General features: G+C 40.7%; 1 protein-coding gene across 4 annotated transcripts in view; it reads left to right on the plus strand.

The window, feature by feature from the left end:
* The window catches only part of LOC104593869 (Tetratricopeptide repeat (TPR)-like superfamily protein), a 105982-nt gene that overhangs the window by 34135 nt on the left and 50166 nt on the right, over nucleotides 1-21681 (plus strand). For 3 of the 4 annotated variants that reach the window (XM_010253911.3, XM_010253913.3, XM_010253912.3), the window contains exons 8-11: nucleotides 12720-12789; nucleotides 18898-18960; nucleotides 20208-20279; nucleotides 20377-20478. In XM_010253911.3, coding sequence (XP_010252213.1) covers nucleotides 12720-12789; nucleotides 18898-18960; nucleotides 20208-20279; nucleotides 20377-20478 — 307 coding nt within the window. The remainder of the gene's footprint in view (nucleotides 1-12719; nucleotides 12790-18897; nucleotides 18961-20207; nucleotides 20280-20376; nucleotides 20479-21681) is intronic. The other variant, XM_010253914.3, reaches the window with a different exon arrangement.

Below are 21681 nucleotides of genomic sequence, written 5' to 3' on the forward strand. Positions count from 1 at the left end.
CCCAAATGGCTCCTCTCAAAATCAAATTTGCATTCTCATACTTGTGAGCTGAAAGATTTTATCATTGGACAAAGCAATGGTGCTGCGAAGACCTTAAGAGAACAAGAAAATGCAAAAAAAAAAAAAAAAAGAAAGAAACACCTTACACATGATCACTTTCTACATTCAAAGTGGATAGAATATCAACCCCAAATGCATATAAACCAAAGCTTCTTTAGCCGTGGGCATATTCAAATATTCTGTTATAAGTTTTGGTAGAGGAGAAAATGTATATTGTTCTTATTAGTATATTTTTGGTATTGTAGTTGGAGGCTGCAAGATGGATAATATGGGTGAGGAGAGGTTCATGGAGGCTGCAAGGTGGAAGCGAGCGTTGAGTTTAGTGGAATAAGACAAAGGTTTATGTTAGGAAAAATGAAGAAAAAAAGAAAAAGAGGAGGAAGAAGAAGTCAGATGTGGAAAGGTTGAGGTCGGATGTTGAAGCTGATATTGAGTTTAGTGGAAAGGGTGAGAGAAGGAGAAAACAAAACTAGGGGCAGAACAGGTAAATAGGGTTATTCTTTGAGTAAACATTATGAAAATAATTAGTTGGAATGTAAGAGGACTGGGGAGTGCAAGGAAAAGAAGAGCTATCAAAGATTTATTGAGAAGGGAAAAGCCAAATATTGGTCTGATACAAGAAACAAAACTGATGGAGATGGATGGGAGGTGGATAAGAAGCATTTGGAGCTCAAGGGATGTTAGGTGGTCTTTTATCCCTTCTTGTGGGGCCTTCGGGGAAATGGTGATAATGTGGAAGGAAGATGTGGTAGAGTCAATGGAGGAGTTGCTAGGGAGGTTCTCGATATCAATGAAATTCAAAAACGTGAAGGATGGCTTTACTTGGGTTCTCACCAATGTTTATGGTCCAAATAGATATTGGGAAAGAAATGAAATGTTGGAGGAACTCTATGCTATCAGGGGTTTATGGGATGGGCCATGGTGTGTGGCAAGGGATTTTAATGTGGTGAGATTCTCAAATGAAACAAGCAACCCCAACCAGCAGGTCACCACTAGCATGAGGAGATTCAATGAATTTATAGAGATCTATGAACTAAAGGAAATCCCCTTGCTACAAGCCCGATTCACTTGGTCGAACTTCTAGGAAGTGCCCCAGTGCTCAAAGTTATACAGATTCCTCTTTACTGAAATTTGGGAAACCTAGTATCTAGAGCCTTACCTAGAGTGACTTCGGATCACTGTCCCATTAAGCTAGCGTCAGAAATCTTTGCAATTGGCCCTACCCTATTTAGGTTTGAGAATATGTGGCTTACACATCCAGACTTTGTGAGGAATGTGAAGGCTTGGTGGAATGAGGAGTTAAGAGAAGTGGAATGGAAAGGGGTTAGATTCCATAAAAAACTAAAGAGGTTGAGAGAGAGAATTAAGGAATGGAACAAGGAGTAGTTTGGAAGAATAAAGGAACAAAAGTTCACTTTCTTGTCTAAATTAGAGGAGCTAGATGAGAACGAAGCCCAGGGGTCTCTAGTTGTAGAGGACAGAGCATTAAGATGTGTAAAGAAAGAATTGGAAGAAGTGATCTTAAGAGAAGAGATTTGCTGGAGACAAAAATCTAGGTGTAAATTGATTAAGGAAGGGGATGGTAATACAAAATTCTTTCATGCCCTGGCAAATGGGAGGAGGAAAAATTATGTAGCTAGCTTAAAGATAGGAGGGCAGGAAATAACCAATCAGGAGGAAATTGCTAAAATCTTTGTGGACCATTTCAAATCAATTTTTAGAAGGTCTTTGAATGAAAGAATGAATGTAGCAGGAATTGAGTGGCCTTGTGTGGAGACTGAAGTAGCTAATTGGTTGGAAAGGGATTTTGAGGAAGAGGAAATTCGAAATGTAGTATTCTCAATTAGACCTGATCACGGGCCGAGTGGGGCCGGGTTCGGACCGGGCTTTGCCTCATTAATAGAATATGTTTAGGCCCGAGCTCGTGCCCAGCCCAAACATCGGGCCTAGGTCTTGAGCCCAAGCCCGACCCTCATATAAAGCCCGAAGTCTGGGCCTGAACCCGAGCCCGGTTAGAAATTTGGAAAAAATGATTTTTTTCCCTTTTAATTCAATTAAAAGCTGTTTTATTTATACTAAAAGACCTCAAAACCTAAAAAATAATGAATAGTCTCGTTATTACTTGAAAAAAGAGAAGAAAAATTTATTATATATATGCTTTTTTATTGTATAAAATATATTTTTATTAATATTATTTCGACTGCTACTACAGTAGTCCGAACAGGAAGAGGAGGAGAAGAAGAAGAAGAAGAAGAAGAAGAAGAAGAAGAGAAGAAGAGGGGTCAGTCGAAAATCTGATGGTTAACCCATTCAGTCGACCCCCTTAATCTATATTAGCTTCTAATCATGTTTACAAAGACAGAAATGCCCTTACTTAAGTGTGGGGCAGAGTAACTCTAATAACACAGCCACATAAGCAAGTTACTTAATAAACAGAAGAAGACTAAACTACCCCTATTCGACACATCTTAACACTCCCCCTCAAGCTGGAGAATATATGTCATATAATCCCAGCTTGTTACATAGATAGTTCACTTTCCCTGAGCTTAGAGCTTTTGTAAACAAGTCTGCCCACTGGTCATTGGAGCTCACATGTTCTGTATTTATCTCTCCGGCAAGAACCTTCTCTCTCACAAAGTGGCAATCAACCTCTATGTGCTTTGTTCTCTCATGAAAGACAGGATTGGAAGAGATATGGAGTGCAGCTTGGTTGTCACAGTACAATTTCATAGGTTTATCCATGTGAAACCCAATTTCTTGTAGAAGATTCCTCAGCCACACTAATTCACAGGTAGTGTGAGCCATGGCCCTATATTCGGCTTCAGCACTGCTTCTGGCTACAACCGTCTGCTTTTTACTCTTCCATGTCACAAGGTTTCCTCCCAGAAATGTGCAATAGCCTGTAGTAGATCTTCTGTCACTCACTGAGCCTGCCCAGTCTGCATCTGTATACCCAACTACTTCAAGTTTTCCTCCTGGTTTATACAATAGCCCACGGCCTGGAGCTCCTTTCAGATACCTCACAATTCTAAGGACTGCATCCTAGTGAGGTATACAAGGATTCTGCATGAATTGGCCCACCACACTGACTGCAAAGGAGATGTCGGGTCTCGTGATAGTCAGATAGTTCAGCTTTCCCACTAGTCGTCTATACCTTCCAGGATCTTCAAATACTTCTCCTGTATCACTGCTCAACTTAACATTTGGTTCCATAGGGGTCTCAGCCGGTTTTGCACCTAACAGTCCTGTTTCTTCCAATAGATCAAGGACATATTTCCTTTGACACAGATTCACACCTTGTTTTGACCTGGCAACCTCAATTCCCAAGAAATACTTTAATGTTCCAAGGTCCTTTGTTTGAAAATGATTTTGCAGAAATGCCTTTAGTTTGCCAATCCCCAATTTATCACTACCAGTGATGACAATATCATCCACATAGACCACTAATAAAATCTTCCCAGCTTCTGAGTCATAGCTGAACACGGAGTGATCAACCTGGCATTGCTTCATTCCAAAACTCTTCACCACTTCACTGAACTTCCCAAACCAAGCACGTGGAGATTGCTTCAACCCATAAATTGCTTTCTTCAGCTTGCACACCTTACCACCCTCCCCCTGAGCAACAAACCCAGGTGGTTGTTCCATATATACCTCCTCCTCTAGATCACCATGAAGGAAGGCATTCTTTATGTCAAGTTGAAGGAGAGGCCAATCATACATAACTGCCAAAGAAATTAGAACACGAACGGAACCAATTTTAGCCACTAGAGAGAATGTCTCCATATAGTCCACACCATACGACTGTGAGTAACCTTTAGCAACAAGTCTGGCCTTCAGACGCTCCACACTACCATCTGGCAAGTATTTCACAGTATACACCCATTTACAGCCCACAGCATGCTTCCCAAGTGGGAGAGTAGTGAGTTCCCACGTTTGAGTATGTTGAAGAGCAGAAAGTTCCTCCTCCATTGCCCGTCGCCATCCAGGTGAACTAAGCTTCTTGAACATTGTTAGGTATGGAAATAGAAGACAAAAGTGAAACAAACTGGCGATGTGAGGTAGAAAGACGAGATAATGAAACAAAATTGGAAATGGGATGGAGTGTAGAACTACGTTTACCTTTCCGTAAGGCAACGGGTAGGTCAAGATCTGAAGGTTCAGCAATAGGAGCCATGAGAGGATCCGCAGACGAGGTAGAAGTAGGAGGAGGGGCCGGTGTCGTTCGACGTGTATACACTTGTCGGATCGGTGGTCGTTCAGTGGTGACCTGCACTGGATGAGGAGATGAGTCTACTCCAACAACAGCCTCTGGAACTGAATCACTGACAGGAAGAGGAAGAGGAGGTAAGGGTGAGGACAAGGGTGCTTCAGGACGGGAGAAGAAGGGAACAGACTCAAAAAAGGTGACATCAGGGCAGACATAGCACTTTCGGGCAATGGGATTATAACACTTGTACCCTTTTTGAGTCCGAGAGTAGCCAAGGAAGACACATTTAATTGAGCATGCATCTAGCTTGTCTATGCCAGGACTCAGATTATGAACAAAGCACACACAACCAAAGACACGAGGAGTTAATGGAAACGGAGATAAAGTGGGAAACAACATGCAGTGAGTACAGCATCACTCCAAAACCGTTTAGGAACATTCATGTGGTGAAGCATAGACCGAGCAATTTCAAGAAGATGACGATTCTTCCGTTCAGCCACCCCATTTTGTTGAGGGGTGAAAGCACATGATGTCTGATGAATAATGCCATGCTGTTGTAAATACTGTTGAAATGCAGTAAGAAAATATTCACGACCATTATCTGAACGGAGAACTTTGATTGGAACACCAAATTGTGTACGTATTTCAGCATGAAATTTTTGAAAAATGGAAAATAATTCACTTCTTTCTTTCATTAAGTAAATCCATGTCATTCTTGAACAATCATCAATAAAGGAGACAAAATACTTGTACCCATTGTAAGACTCAATTTTGATTGGACCCCAAACATCTGAATGAACCAAAGAAAAAGGACTCAACATGCGACTCTCAACGCTCGGACTAAAGGACACACGACGGTGTTTACCAAACTGACATGACTCACATTGTAAAACTGACAACTGACTCAATGATGGAACCAACATCTTGAGAACCTTGAGAGATGGATGTCCCAGTCGACAATGCCATTGTAGAGGAGTAAGGGAGGTCTGAAGTGCAATTGAAGATCCACCGCCGTCAAGGTAATACAATCCACCAGCTTCATGCCCCCCACCAATCTTCTTCCCCGTCTTGAGATCCTGAAAAACACAAGTGGAAGGAAAGAAGGTAACAGAACAGTTAAGAGCTTTGGTTATTTTACTAACAGACATAAGATTGAATGGAAACTTAGGTACATATAAAACAGATGATAAGGGGACAGAAACCAAGTCAACATTACCAACACCACAAATGGGAGATGAGGACCCATTGGCAAGTGTAACAGTTTGTGATGTGGAGGTTTCAGAAAGAGAAGAGAACACACCTGGAGTCCCGGTCATATGATCTGAGGCTCCAGAGTCAATAATTCAGGAAGGAGTTTTAGATGACATGCAAGCAATACCTGATTGGGCATATGTGGCAGTGGTATGCTGTGAAGTAGTTTGAAGGAACCGTTCATACTCATCACGCGGAACACTCACCATCTCCCTCCCAGAAGTAGATGTAGATGTGGGAGGTGTTCGGTCTGCCAGTTTACTGTCACTAATAGCAACCTCGCCTGCTACAGCATGATTAGCCCATTTAGAGGGAGGGCCATGTAGGTCATAACAGAAATTCACTGTGTGTCCATCCCTACCACAATGAGTACATTTCCTTGTAGAATTATTTTTTCCTCTACCACGGCCTCCCCCTGAATCACGGCCACCCCGACCAATCATGGAATTGCCACGGCCCCCTCTGGAATGACCTCCCCCTCTTGTACTATGTCCACCACCTCTAGCTGTCACAAGTGCTGATCTATCATACTGTGTGGGGTTCTCTGTCTGGCCCAAAGAGATTCTACGAAGTCTTGAGAATACTTCCTCAAGTGATGGAAGAGTAGAGCCCCCCAATATTTGAGCTCTAATTGGTTCATATTCTGACTTCAGCCCCACTAAAAATCTTGTAACATCAAGTTGCTCCTTTTGCTGTTGCTGAACTTGAATATCTGAAGTAAGGGGATGATAGACATTGAGTTCATTCCTTATATTCTTCGTGCAGGCATAGTACTCTTCTAGTGTTTTGGTTCCTTGTTGTAGATCAAAGTACTCCTGATACAGCTGATATACTCTTGTTGTGTTGTCTTGTCCAGAATATAGCTTCTTAGCATGCTCCCATATATCCTTAGCCGTATCAAGGAACATGAAGTTGGCACTGATTTTGGATTCCATACTATTCCACAGCCAAGTCATGATTTGAGCATCTTCTTGTTCCCAATCATCAAACCCTGGAGAGTCAACCGGTGGCTTCTCATCTCTTACATGCTTTACTTTCTTCTTTGCCTTGAGAAAAACTTCCACTGATTTAGCCCATGGAACATAGTTCTCTCCATTTAGTTTAATTGAAGTCATTTGTACCCCTAGGTAGTCGGAGGAAATTACTACACTAGGTTTCTGATCATTGTAGCCACCTCCTATTGCTGCCATTGTACTCTTTCACAGTTGTCTCTAACTTTACTTCTCAGCTACAAGCTGATTGATGTTGTTCACAGTTTGATATTTCAGCACCTATTGCAGTCTCTAAACACCACAGTGGAAGCACACACTTGTTCTTATTCACACTACTGCTGACTTCACACACTTACGTCCCACATAAGAATCAGTTTACCATTCATTAATCACAAGTAGAGGCCCTCTTACAACCACTCAAGCACCACAACACAGCCAAATCTGCTGCACCTAGTTCAGACTTGTTCAACACACTTAAGAGGGCATTACACAACCACAAGGAGTTCGGCAAGTTCACTGCATTCTACCTTACACCACTCAGCCACTTACAGCAGCCCTAACACCATTCGGCTACTGCACACACAGCTATTCAACAACTTACAGCAGCCCTACACCATTCGGCTACTGCACACACAGCCACTCAACAACTCACAGCAGCCCTACACCATTCGGCTACTGCACACACAGCCCTACCTAGGGCAACAATGAACCTAGTTCTCTAGGTTCTACTCAAAACTAACAGCTTCTTGTAGGGTTTCTTCCCAGAAATATAAGTAACACTAGAAGAAGAGAGAACCGACCTTCCTTTGAGAATATCAATCAACCATTCACTGCTGAAGTTACTTTCCTTGTTGAAGAGAGTTATGCGCAGCAGAGAGACAAGCTGTAATGTTTCTGACCTAGGGCGAACCAGTCCTCTCCATCGACTGACCAGAAACGAAAGTGAAGAGTCACGAACAACACTGAGGTGCTTTACCAACTGACTTAGATCAGGAACCTTGCTCTGATACCATATTTCGACTGCTGCTACAGTAGTCCGAACAGGAAAAGGAGGAGAAGAAGAAGAAGAAGAAGAAGAAGAAGAAGAGAAGAAGAGGGGTCAGTCGAAAATCTGATGGTTAACCCATTCAGTCGACCCCCTTAATCTATATTAGCTTCTAATCATGTTTACAAAGACAGAAATGCCCTTACTTAAGTGTGGGGCAGAGTAACTCTAATAACACAGCCACATAAGCAAGTTACTTAATAAACAGAAGAAGACTAAACTACCCCTATTCGACACATCTTAACAAATATAATACATTATCAAGTTGGGCCCGAGCCTGAGCCTGCGGGCATAAAATCTTGTCCAAGCCCGACTTAGATATGGTCGGGCCGGCCCATCGGGCTACTTGGCCCATGAACAGGTCTTTTCTCAATGGATAGATCCAAAGCCCCAGGACTAGATGGCTTTACAAATGGCCTTTTACTAGGATTGCTGGGAAGTTGTAAGAGATGACTTGATTGAGGTCTTCAAGGAATTTGCAGAGAACCAAACAATCAAGGGCTTTTATTCAAGGGAGGCAGATAGCTGATCAGATTCTAGTTGCTAACGAATGTGTAGAGGATTTGAAAAGATCAAGGGGGAAAGGCTTTGTCTGTAAGTTGGACCTAGAGAAAGCTTATGACAAGGTGGATTGGACCTTCCTTATTGAGGTGATGAAAATTGTGGCTTTGGGGAGAGATGGTGTAAATGGATCTTTGGTTGTGTTAAATCTTGCCACTACTCTATTTTGGTTAATGGGATTGTCAAAGATTTCTTTCCAACTCGTCGGGGCTTGAGGAAAGTTGATCCTCTCTCACCCTTTCTTTTTACCCTAGTAGCATATGTGTTTAGTAGAATGATTTTAAAGGCCGATAGGGAGACTTTAACAAAAAGGTGGAAGGTTGGAAGAAAAAAGGTCCCAATTACTCATTTGTAGTTTGCTGATGATATCATAATCTTCTGTGAGGGTGGAGAGCAAAATTTGGTAAGGAATTTGAAGGAGGTGTTGTAGAATTTTGAGCTTATCTCTAATATGAAAATCAATTTGGATAAGAGTTGGCCGTTGGCCATTGACCTAAGAGAACAACGGCCGTTGACCTAAGTGAACAACGGACTCCAAATATTTTGGAGTGTTCTATTGCTAGTTGGCCGTTAACCTACCTAGGACTTCCTCTAGGTGCAAATCCTATGTAAAGTAGGTTCTGGAACCCCATAGTGGAGAGATGTGCAAAGAAATTGGCAGCTTGGAGGAGGAATTATGTATCATTGGGAGGAAGGATTACTTTGATCAAATCCACACTTGCTAACCTACCAATCTATTTCCTATCAGTGTTTAGAATCTCCCAAAAAGAAGCCAAGAGAATTGAGAAGATTATGAGAGACTTCTTGTGGGAGCTGGGCGATGGAAGGATGGATCATTTGGTTAAATGGGAGATTGTGTGTAGAAATCTTCAACAAGGAGGATCGGGTATTGGTAGAGTGGAGAAAAAGAATGAGGCTCTATTAGGGAAATGGCTTTGGAGGTGGTCAGTGGAACGGGACAGATTGTGGCATGAAGTAATTGCTAGCATACATGGAAGGTTGGGATGCAGGTGTATCTAATGGAGCTACTTTGGCCTCGCCTTCGAAATCTATTCACAACATCCTACCTCACTTTCTCTGCTTCATCAGGTCTGATTTATGCTCTGGGACTTCTGTTAAATTTTGGGAGGATATTTGGATTGGTTCTCGTCCGTTAATGGAAAATTTCCCCGCTTTTTACTTGGTTTCTTTGTATAAAAATGAGTTTGTTTCAAGGTTTGTTGTTTCCTCTTCAAATCTGGATTTCGTAGAGGTCTTAGGGATAACGAAATTTTGGCTTGTTTGGACATGCTACAACTCCTTCAAAATGTTTACTTGGAACCCGGTAAATCTGATAAGCGGATTTGGGCCCCCAACCCTAAGGGATTGTTCTCTTGTGCTTCTTTGTTAAAGACATTTTGTGATTCCTCAGTTCCTTCCTTTCCAGTCAAAGAGTTTTGGTGTAGACCCATTCCAACCAAGGTAAGCGCTTTCTGCTGCGAAGTAGTTCACGAGAAGATAAATACTATGGACCTGCTTCGAAAGAGAAGACCTAATTCGTGCCTCTCCCCAAACTGGCGTGTCTTATGCAAATCCAGTAATGAGAGTTGTTGTCACTTACCAATTTCCTGCCCCTTTGTTGCAGAATTTTGGCTTTGGTGTTCTTCATTGTTTGGGTGCAGGTGGACGTTACCTACGGAGGTTACTATGCTATTTGATCCATCCTGTTTTACTTGGCCTAAGAAGAGAGGGAGGATAATGTGGAGATGTGTCAGAGCAGCCTTGGTTTGGACTATTTGGGAAGAGAGAAATGCAAGAATCTTCTCAGAGAAGGAGAGAAGCAAGAAATCAGGATTTGTGTGATGGTTAGGGTGATCCACTGGATCAAGACTCTGAAGTTGTTCTCCCAGTTCTCCTTTGATGATATTTGGAGGAATTGGGAGATAGTCGCTAAAAGTTCTAAGAGAAAGGACAGAGTGGTGGTGGTCTGGACACGACCAACTGGTGGTTTTGTTAAACTGAACTTTGATGGGAGTAGACGAGGTAATCCAGGCCCATGTGGAATTGGAGGGGTGGTGAGAGATGGAGAAGGTAAAATAATAGCAATGTTTTCTGGCCCTGTGGGTATGGGGGACTCTCTCAAAGCTGAATTGCTTGCTGCAATTCAAGGGGTGCAGATAGTGAGCTGAATTTGACAAATGTGGTGATAGAAGGGGGTTCAAAAGTGGTGGTAGAATGGCTAAGGAACCCAGAGTCTATAATGTGGTGCTACAGGAGTGAAATGAAAAAAATTATTTGACTAACCAGGAATATGAATTTAAGGATACAATGGGTGAGAAGATCAGCAAATGGGATGTCGGATGCCTTGGCCAAACAAGGGGCGAACAGATCTAGTCTATTCAGGGTACAATTGTAATATGCTTTTACTTGTATGAGAGGTAGCAGCTCGTGCCTCTCTAAGGGATGATTCTAAAGTCTATACATAAAGTTTTAATAAATCTCTAATTATTCATCAAAAAAAAATATTGTTCTTATTAGCATGTTATCCTATATGTTGAATGATGGGATGAGAGATCCATCCTATGGACGCCCAAAAGATTGCGGAATAAGGGTTGAATTTCAAAAATTTTTCTCTCCCTTCAACTGGGAATCGTATTCCCCATTTAGAAAATCATATTTTCAAGGATCAATTCTGAACCATAAACTGAACCAGATCTGAACCAAAAAGGAGTGGGAAGGATTATACCTGATACGGAGAAGTGATATCTCCCAACGAAGGTGTTCACGCCCAAGGAAGGATCCAAAGACTGCTCCCACTGAAGATGGCGCAGTGCAGGTGGAGCAGAATCAGCAGTGTTCTTCTCCAAGAACTCTGTCCTTCGCAAGAATCAGCAAGATGGTACGTGAGCACAGCTTCCTTTCAATCCTTTCTCAAAGGACTGATGTCAAGATCCAACCTTGACTTCTCCCACAAGTGGAGATCGAACTGGCAAACAGGGCGGCAAGAACAGGGAGGCGGCAAGAGAGTATTTGCAGGAAGCAGAATTCTCTCTTCTTGATTTCAGCACTAAAGAAAACCTGATGATCTGTGTGTCTTTTAGGCTGCCGCCCCCTTCTTCTTTTATAATCTTAAAGGGATCAGCTCCTAATCAGATTAGGAGTTGCTAATCCAAATCACATTTGGGTTAGAAGTCCCTTTAAGTGATAAGGGATAATCCTTATCTTATCTGGAGATCAGATCAACCATTTCCTAATCTGATTAGGAGGTTTCCAGATCTAAATCTTATTTAGATCTTGGACTCTATAAGTGGATAGGGTCTAAGCCCAATCCTATTAGCTGATCCACTTCAGATTTCGCCCCTTTATTAACTAAATAAACAGCCCAGTTCGAAATGGGCTTTTAGGCCCATTAAGCTTATGTGCTCACTTAACCCTCTTAACTGTTGCCCAGTTGGGCTTCCTTGTATGGCGTGGGACCCAAGCATTGATCTACACATCAGCCACATGGGTTCGGCCCAGCCTTTGTTACAAGGCCTGGTCGAATACACTGTTAAAGACAGTGCACCCCTTGAAACCCATCAAATGGGCTCTACGGGCCCAACACTTACCCTAAGAGGTCCCTGGGCCAAGCCACCTTGTAACACCCAAGGACTGTGGGCAGATGCAAGATTAGCCCATCAGGTATTATCCTCAATGGTCTTACACTTAACCTCTCAGCCCATAATGATCATACACTGCCCGACAAGAGAGGACCTCTCCCTCGGCTGCAAGGAACAGTGTTGCACTCTCCACTCATATCGTTCCCGGGAATTAAAACCTTCTTGCAAACATTTTAGAAACCATATATATATATACTTTTATATCTTATATAAAATATATTTTGCAAAACAAATCTCAACGGTTGAAATCGGCTGCCGGCAGTCTTGGTTTCCATCAGTGAGAGTGCATCCCCGATCATTACCTTTGTTCGACAAAGGGGCTGATCCTGTCACTATGATCACCCACTCAAATGAATTCTCGGACTGTCCCAACATACCCAGGTTTTGACCCCCGCTAAGGATCTCACTGATTGGTACATCAAAGATAGCCCAATCCGACACCTAGTACAGTATCATAATCGAGTCTAGGGGTCGGGTGTAACTTTCCAGTTTTGCCCATTAATCTCCAAGGTCCAGGGCAATACTGGAAATCTGGTCCAGTTCAAAGATTCAATTAATCCTACACTGTATGTGCCTAGGGTCTCACCCTGGCAGCTGAGACAGGCCACCCCAACCGACTTGGTGGCACCACAGTGTCAACCTTATCAGGATAGGTCTCCCCAGACCGACCCACTGGCTGTGAACATTTTAAACTAACACGAGTCTCATTAAGTGTCCAGTTTAAGGGTATTACACAGAAACATACCAAGGGGGCATGAATCAAATATGTATCTTTATTCATTTACAATAAACTCATAAAGTACATCATTCTGATTGAAGCCAAGGGCATACAAAACTGTCCAACATTGAAACGTTGGCTTCACTATTTATTCTTTTTAAGTGGTTGATGGCTGTTTACATTTTGAAAGCTTGGGCACCATGTAGCTTTTTGCAATTTGACAAAGACATGATGTTTCATTTGTTAGTGTTAGTCCCACAGAGGAGGCTTCAGTTGTTGAAAACAAACTTACGAAAGAAGAGAAAGTAAAACTTCAGGTAAACTTTTTTGAAATAAGAAATTCTTAGCTTGTATAGTTTCAACTTTGGAAGAATCTGAGACATTTCAGCTGGAGTGGTTCGATTTTGGCACCCAAGGTAATAAAATGGTTTTTGCAGCTGGGCATGTTTGGATTTTATTTCCTTTTAAAGCCTCTGGATCTTCTTTTAAATTTCTTGTATATTAACGTTTATGTGAATATTTCTTTTTCTTGAAAAGTAACTGAAATTTTGTTAAAATTATTGATGGAATAAGTTTTACAATATGTTAGCATCCCAATGGTTGTTTACCTATGTATACATGTTCCCTACACCTGATTTTTGTGTTTATATTATTCTACATTACATTGACCCTGAAACAATCTTTCCTTTGTTTCTCCTTGCCTGGCCAGTGAATCTGCTAATGAGTTTGTTGATCTGGTAATCCAGCTGTGTATAGCATTCAGCTCCCTTGTCTAGAATTTAATCTCCCTCTTTAAATACCTGTACTGTCAGAAGCCTTGGTTGTTAGTTATCATCCAGCCCACTTACATGCTTCAATCCCTCTTCACAATTATGTTTTGGGGCTCAGATGTTTTCCAAATTACTTCTTGCACCAAAGCTAATAACTGTATTCATAAAGAGTAACCAATAACATTTGATCCAGAATCTATTGAAATGATATTTCTCATAGCATTGAGGGTGGGCCTTGGAACAATGGTTGGGTTGCTCCATTGTGACCTGGGTGAGGATTTTCAATGCTGCATCCATTCAAACTTCAACTTAAGATGATCTGAAATTGGTTGCCTCTATAGGCAACAGGATTGGTCTGTGAAGTTCTGAAAGCCGGTGAGGATGGAATACAGGGCTTAGATCTGAGAAATGGGAATTCAGATGAGGTTGGAAGTCTCAGTGATGACTGAGAGCTCAGGAACTGGGAAGAGAGAAGAAGAATATCTGGGGAAGTCTCTCGAAAGTTCTCCCCAAGACCCATTTTATAGAGATCTCCACCACTTTCTGGGATCACAGGAGGAGTGATTCCTTACATGTGGGGAACCTCTTGTTAGAGATGCATCCACCAGCTCAGCATAGTTTGTTACTGAAGGAATATTAACTGATGCCAACATGTGTCCCTCACCGTGTGCCTGCACACATGATTTCCTTTCTCCCTAACGCCATTAAGTGTTCAGTTTGTGTTTTCTTGATAAAACTAGGAGAAAACAAGAAGAAAGGAAGAAGGAATGAGGAAGAAGAGAGAAGACAAGGGAGAGGAGAATAGAGGAAGAGAGAAACAATGATTAGAGAGCCAAAAAGTTTGCTAGCGGCACCAGATATTTTATTTATATATTAGGGTGACACAAAATAACATAAAAGAACATAAAAGGACCATAGTGCCCCTGGAGGCACATATTACACAGCTGTTAATAGATTTAATACTCCCCCTCAAGTTGGGAAGTAGATGTTAATCATGCTTGTTCCAACTTCAATAAAGAAAAGAAATGCTGAAGAGAAAGAAAGAAGAAAAAGAAGAAGATAAGAAGAGGAGGGAAGACAAGCAAGGAGAAATCTTACACACCTCTCCTTACAGTTGACCCAGCTTGTATCAACATTTTACTAAAGCTGAAATGACAACAATGCCCTTAGATAAGTTACAGAAGATATAAGAGAGAAAAGTAACAAGGAAAAGACAATAATGCCCCTGTCAACTAATTCTAACAATTCTAACAATGCTCAACTTGTCACACAGGTCATTGTGTCACAAGTGATGAAGGCCCTTTGTGAAGTTGTCTACAAGTTGCTCTTTGGTGTAGATCTCACATATGGAGTGCACACTTCTCCACTTAAAGTTTCTCCCTAATAAAATGTTTGTCCATTTCAATTTGTTTTGTTCTATCATGGAGGACTGGGTTGGCTGTGATATTGATGGCAGCAGGCAGCCTTGTTGTCACAATACAGTGACATAGGACTATTGACTGTAATCCAGAGTTCATCTAACAAGTTCTTTTTCCACATAACCTCTGCAACTCAATGGGATATAGCTCTATACTTTGCTTCTACACTGGACCTAGCTGTCTGTTTTCTACTTCTACATGTGACTAAGTTTCCTTCCACAAAAGTTCAATATCCACTGGTAGATTTTATGTCATCTATTGCCCTTGCTTTTAGTCAACATTTGTATACACTTCAACTATCAAATCCCCATGCTGCTGGAACAACAAACTAGCTCCTAGAAACTTCTTAAGGTACTTATAAATCCTCTTGGCAACCTCAAATTGTGTGGTCCTGGGGTTATGCATGTAGAGAAGATGGGCCGAATGGCCCATAACCACAGTTGTTACTTATCTTTATATTTCTGTTCTATTTTTTTGTTAATGGGCCTGTTAAACTCTTTTTATTTTGTTTAATTAGCTGGCCGCCCAATTAAGGGCCTACTTGTGATTTCAGAAATTAGTGATTAATTCTTAATGAAAAGATTAGGGGAAGGAGGAGTTGTACGAACAAGACTTCTCTTCACCCTTCTCACAACCGAACTCTTCTTCTTCTTCTTGCTGCTGCTATCTCCTTTGATTTCTTCCTTTTAATCAATTTTCTTATTCCTTGGGACTGTTTTTCTTCTTGGTATCAAAGCAGGCCCCCTTTTCTTTCTTTTGGAGAGATGAATCAAATGATTAATTGAAGAAAGATATTCAGCCTAGTTGGTAGTGGTTTCTTGGAGAAAAAAAGGGAAGGATATCCCCCTCTTTTTAATAGTTTTTGGTTTTGCCCAAAAAAAACCCTAATCAATTGGCGCTTAGTGGCTGAAGGGGATCGTTTTGATTACCTTGAAGATCGATCTAAGCTTTGCACAGTTCTGTGAACCCTATAGGGAGCAACTGCCTTTTTTTCTATTTCTCCCAGGTTTTGGGTGAGACGTAGTTGGCTGTTAGGGATCTGTGAAGGTTAGTACTTGGTGCATGTTATTTCCTGTCTTCTTTATTTGTCATCTAAAATTGTTTAAGGAAGATAAATGCTTCTGGAATTGAAAATAAGATGGGCTCAGAGTTCGGACATGTTCCGGGAGCACCTGTAGACTCTTTATTGGTTGTGACCATAGTCAAGCTTGATGGGACTAACTATCTAGCATGATCACAATCAGTAAAAATACCTGTTTGTAGTAGAGGCAAGTGGGGATATATTTTTGGGAGCAAGAAAGCACCAAAGGAAGATGAACCGTCCTATGAGAAATGGTTGCAAGAGAATTACACTGTTATTGGGTGGTTAGTGAATTCGATACAACCGCAAATTAGTCAGCATTATTTGTGGATGAATTCTACTAAGGAAATATGGGATAGTGTTGCTGAAACCTATTCACAAAAACTGAATGTAGCCAGGGCTTATAAGTTAAGAAGTGATGTGAACAATCTAAGGCAGGGAAGAAACCTCTAGCAGTCTACTTCTCAATGCTAAAATCCTTGTGACAAGAGATAGATCTCATGGAAACAGTTGTCTGGGAAAGTACAAATGATGCAGAGACAGAGAAAATTAGTTGAGAGGAATAGGATTTTTGAATTTCTAACAGGGTTGAATCCAGAATTTGATATTATCAAACAAAACAGCCTAGCTAAAGACAATGTATCTTTGTCTCACGCTTATGCCATGGTGAACAGTGAGGAGAGCAGGAGGATGGTTCAGGTTCAAGGGACTTTTCTAGTTGACCATTTTGCTAATATGGGGTTGAAACCTAAGATGACTACAGGTGGTACAGGGAAGGAGGTTATTTGTGAATACTGTAAGAAAACAAGACATACAAAGGATAAATGTTGGAAGCTACATCCAGACCTTCTTCCACCCCGTTTTCAAAAGAAGGTCGAAAATGGGAAGACAAGGAGTGCCTATGCAGCTATAGTGTCATATAATGGAAGGAGTGCCACAGATGAGAAAGTTGCTAGTGAGCAGTTAGCAGTTATGAAGGCGGAGTATGAGAAATATGGGAGGATGATCAGCCACCTCCTCCAACTCTTCAGGCAATCCAACAATATCTACATTTGCTCATTCAGGTATATGTGCTATTGCCAACGATGCAGCCATCTCAGGTAATCGTAGGATCCCTTGGATTATTGATTCAGGTGCTTCTGATCATATGACCAGCATTTCTACCATGTTTAGCTCTTATGACGTACTTTTTGGCCGTGATAAGATTACCCTAGTCGATGGCTCTCTTGCTCCTATCTCTGGCAAGGGGGTTATCAAGGCCACAAACTCCCTTTCCCTTACTTTTGTCCTTCATGTCCCTAAAGAACATACTAATTTGATGTCAATAAGTAGCCTAACTAAATCCTTAAACTGTAGTGTAACATTTTTTCCCTTTTTATTGTGTTTTTCAGGACCTGAAAGTCTCAGAAAGTGATTGGGAGTGGCCATGAGGCAAATGGAATATATCTGCTAGATACTCCTAGACAAAGCCAAGGACATCCTAAAAGAGTTGCTTTTGGGTCTACTAATTTGATGTCAATGGATCTGATCTGATTTGAAATCTGTGATAAAGAGAAGAAAAGATTGTGCAGAGAAGAGAAGAAGAGAGAGAGGTTGAAGAGAATGGGGAGAAGCCAAAAAATCAGATCCGGCCGCCCCTTTCAATATCTTAAATAAAATTGAATACAATGATTAGTATACCCTTAGTAAGTAAGCTATTACTAAAACAGAAGTAAATACTCTTAATTAAACATAAACTAATGGGCCTTGAGCCCAATAAATCTCTAACTAAACTTTATAAATAAAACAAATGTTATCAGCCCAATCTCAAAAAAGGAATGAGGAAGAAGAGAGAAGAGAAGGGAGAGAAGAGAGGAAGGGAGAAATAATGATTGGAGAATCAAAAAGCTTGTTGGCGGCACCAGATTTTTTATTTATATGTTAGGGCAACACAAAATAACATAAAAGACCATAGTGCTCCTGGTGGCTAGAGGTGTAAAGTGGGCCGTGCCAGCATGACACGATTTTGTGGGCCGCCCGTGTCTTAGTGGGCCATGTCGTGCCAGCATGCAGTTCTAGGTGGGTCTTGCCTGCCTGGCCTAGAACCCCCTATAAGCTCAAGCCCGGGCATGGCTTGTAGCACGAGTCCAGGCAGGCCCGCTAAGGCATGGGCAGGCTTTCTAATGTTATTTTGTTTTGCCCTAATGATCAACAGATATGCAACCGCTTTCAAATGATAAACAAATATAATATCGACCAAACACAACCGATTTCATTGCCTAATAAGTCCTCAATCACTCAGACAAGATGAAACTTTTAAATCTTAAATTTTCATTTTAAAATTGCAGGAAAAATACTCAAATGATCTCCAAACACTGAACTATTTATACCAAAATTCATCTAAAATCAGGATGTACCAACTTATATAACTTTTGTTCCAAGTTGCTGTTGGCCATATGGATTGTTGATATCGATCAACGGTGTGCTGATGTTAGCAGGGCCCCCTGTCAGTCGCAAATAGAAGGAAAACACTCCTCTTAATCTCATATGTGCTTTGAAACAAATTTGTCGAATATATTATGTAAGAGAAAATGGGAAAAATAGAGAAAATTGTCAGAAGAGAAGAAAAAGAAAAAGAAAAGAAAGAAATAATGGGGTTTTGACTTGTAAGAAAAATCTCTCTTGATTCTTATGTCCCACTTTCATCAACTTATATTAAATGGTAAAATTACAAAATAACCCCTGATTGGGCTTCTATTTTCAGCTGAAGTACAAAGACCAAAAGGTTCTTCCATGTCAAAATCTGCCTAAAGAACTGGGGAGATTTTGGGGAAATTTTGCTAAATCTCACCAGTATCCTGAACAATAGTCCTATATGTATGAATGTATCTTTGCCATTAAAAAACACAAACTCATCATTTCCTTCCCTGTGGACGCACCAAAAAAGTGAATAAAAGAAAAAAAGAAACAGCTAGATTGGTACATGCACATGTGCATTTATCTCAAATTTGCCTTCATCCAGTCTGATGTATGCTTTTGCTTTTCTTCTGTGTTCTGTCATTTTACATGAAAACTTTTGTTCCAAATTTTGGAATTTGGGTCCTATATTTGTTATTACCTTGTAAAATAAAGGGTGTTATAAAAAGTCACTAATACTTCTTATTTCTTATTTATCAGACTAGGCTGCAACAATTTGAGGCAACACTTAGCATCTCTCCAAAAGATACAACTGCCCTCGAAGTGAGTTTCATCCTAAACTTTTGAAATTTGTTTTGATTAATATTTTCCATGTGACCAGACCCTCACTCATATCATAACAGTCCCTAATAGTGTAAATCCTTGATGTATTTAGTCTACAAGTTCTGTACTTTAAGAGGGGTTATTTGCTTTTTCTTCCACCCTAAGGACATTATAGAGCTTATGATTATGATGTGTCAGTGCTTTCAGCATGAGCGGAAAAATCATGAAGTTGTCTTCTTGGTTCTTGCTGGTGTTTATGGGGAAAGAGAAAGAATGATTTACTCTATTTGTATTTAGAAAGCACACAGGACCGCTTCTCTGGAGGGGTTTAGATGCATTTTTGTGAACTCATTAACAGAGAGGCTTATCTTTTCTAAGTTTCCTGCATGAGCTATCCATCCAGGAAAGTCTCACCTTCTGACTACATCAAATTCAACTTTGACAGTTGTTCTGTTGGACACCTATAAAAAGGCCATTACCTAATATTGGTCCCAACTATCTGGGGTCTTGGGAGGGGTAGACTGAATGTAAACATAATCTCTGTGTGTGTGCGTGTGTGTGTGTTTCTTTTCTTTTTTCTTTGTGCACAAAATAGCTGCTATCAGACTCAAACCCACATTCTCATGCTTGTCAGTCTGATATTTTACCATTGCACCAAGCAATAGCTCCTAATAAACAGCCTGTTGGTAATTCATTGCTATCTGATATTGGTGAGTTTTTTGACATGTAGATGGATGCATACACTTTCTAGCCCTATTGTTATTGTAAATGCAGTTAGAGAAGATCATTTGCATGGGGTTAAAAGTGGCCCCTTCCAATGTTTTTAAGAGGATCATGGTAGAATGTGAGGATGATGGGATGGATTATGGTCTGTGGTTGTCAGCCAATTTCTTCAGAGGTTTTTCTTGGTGGCTAGACTGTATATCTTGTATATGTGGACATTGGGATCATGGCAATTACATAGCTGCTGGCCTTATTGGGAGAGGTGTCATTGATGATGATAGAACATGGGTCCTCTGATTTCTTGAATTGGGTAAAATTGTATGTTGCTTGGTTAGCTTTCAGTAACTAGACTTGGCCTTCCATTCATTATTTGTGTAGGCCATTGGTTTTGGGCAGTGAACTTCCTCTTGCAAGTTTTCTTTATTTTCTCAGGAAAAAACGTTTTTTAGTTATCTTTGTCTTTGTCTTGATTTCTACATATTTTTTGTTTGTCCACTTAACTTTATTTAATAGTGGCTCTATAGGGAGCTGCAGTGACACTTGCAGAATTAGGGGAGTATAATCGAGCAGCCTTCTTGCTTGAGGATTTGACTAAGGTTTTACCCTGCTTTTTTGTTCTTTTGAATTTAATTGCTTTAAGTAATATGTTCCAAGAAAATTTTGAATGAATAATTCTGTTACTGTGTTCTTCAGCAAAAGCCTAATGATCCTGATGCTTATCGTTTACTTGGAGAGGTTAAGTTTGAGCTCAAGGATTTTGAGGGAAGTGCATCTGCCTATAGGAGTTCTGCATCGGTTAGTAATTTCTGATGAAACAATAAATGAAACTAAAAAGTTGTTGGTTCTCTTTCAATTCAAGATGCTTTTTCTATTGAAACTTTATTTTTTATCATCATTATTTCTTAATATGTGGGTGGAGAAATTTATTTTCAATAACAAAAAAACCCATTAAAATTAAAAAAAAAGAAGATACAAAGAAAGGTTATATGAAATAGTTGTAAATCACACCTGCACAAGTTTTGAAAAAAAAGTCAAAAAATGAAGAAGAAGATGGAAAAAAGAGAGTTCAGAAGAGGAATAAGAAGAGAAGGGAAGAAAGCGAAGAAAGAATAGAGTTGATCAAATCTGATTTGTAAAATTCAAGTACAATGACAAAAGTGCCTCAATTGGGTGGCTACTAAATAGACAATAAAAGAAAGAGAGCTGGCCCAATAAACTAAGGCCCAAAAACTGAAAACATTACATACTATTGACTGCACCCATAAAATAAAAGGACTAAGGCCCACATCATCTCTACACTCCTCCTCAAGTTGAGCATAGATATCAATCATGCTTAGCTTGCTTACAACACTCTAGCCTTGCCTTAGGGGCACCCTTGGTCAAAACATCTGCTAAATATTGCTTTGAGGCAATGAAAGGAAGGCAGGCTTCTCATGATGCCACTCTTTCTCTTATGAAGTGCTTGTATACTTCAATGTGTTCTGTTCTATCATGCTATATCGGGTTGTGACTTGTGAGCAATGTTAATAGCAACCTAATTATCACTATAGGCACTGGGGTAGGGATGGTCTAGGTTTCTAACAGTGAGAAGTAAAAGGGATTAATTCAAGGAGAACGACAGGGGTTTGGTGAGCGGTCGGTATTCTCAGAGAATGAAGTGCTCTCCAAGGATGATGGAATGAAGGGAATTCAATCCCTTCCTTCGTCACAAGTCCTGCTGTTTATAGAGAAAGGAAGGACTCTATTCTGAGCCAAAATTCCGGAATATTCTTTTGGCATTTGCTAGCTCGGTTTCCCAAGTTGATCCGGAGGTATTGACATGCATCATCCTACAGAGTGGGGGAGGGGGGACCAATGAATGGCCTCATCCCCACTCTCTTATGGACTTACCACTTGTCACACCAGGGAATAAACTCTAGGATCCTGCAGGTCTGTATAATTTTCCTTGTCTTCTTTTGCAACGATCACTTTCTGTTCTATGATTTCTATTTCTCGTCT

Source organism: Nelumbo nucifera, chromosome 5, assembly GCF_055504915.1.
Source record: "Nelumbo nucifera cultivar China Antique chromosome 5, China Antique-T2T, whole genome shotgun sequence".
Taxonomy (NCBI): domain Eukaryota; kingdom Viridiplantae; phylum Streptophyta; class Magnoliopsida; order Proteales; family Nelumbonaceae; genus Nelumbo; species Nelumbo nucifera.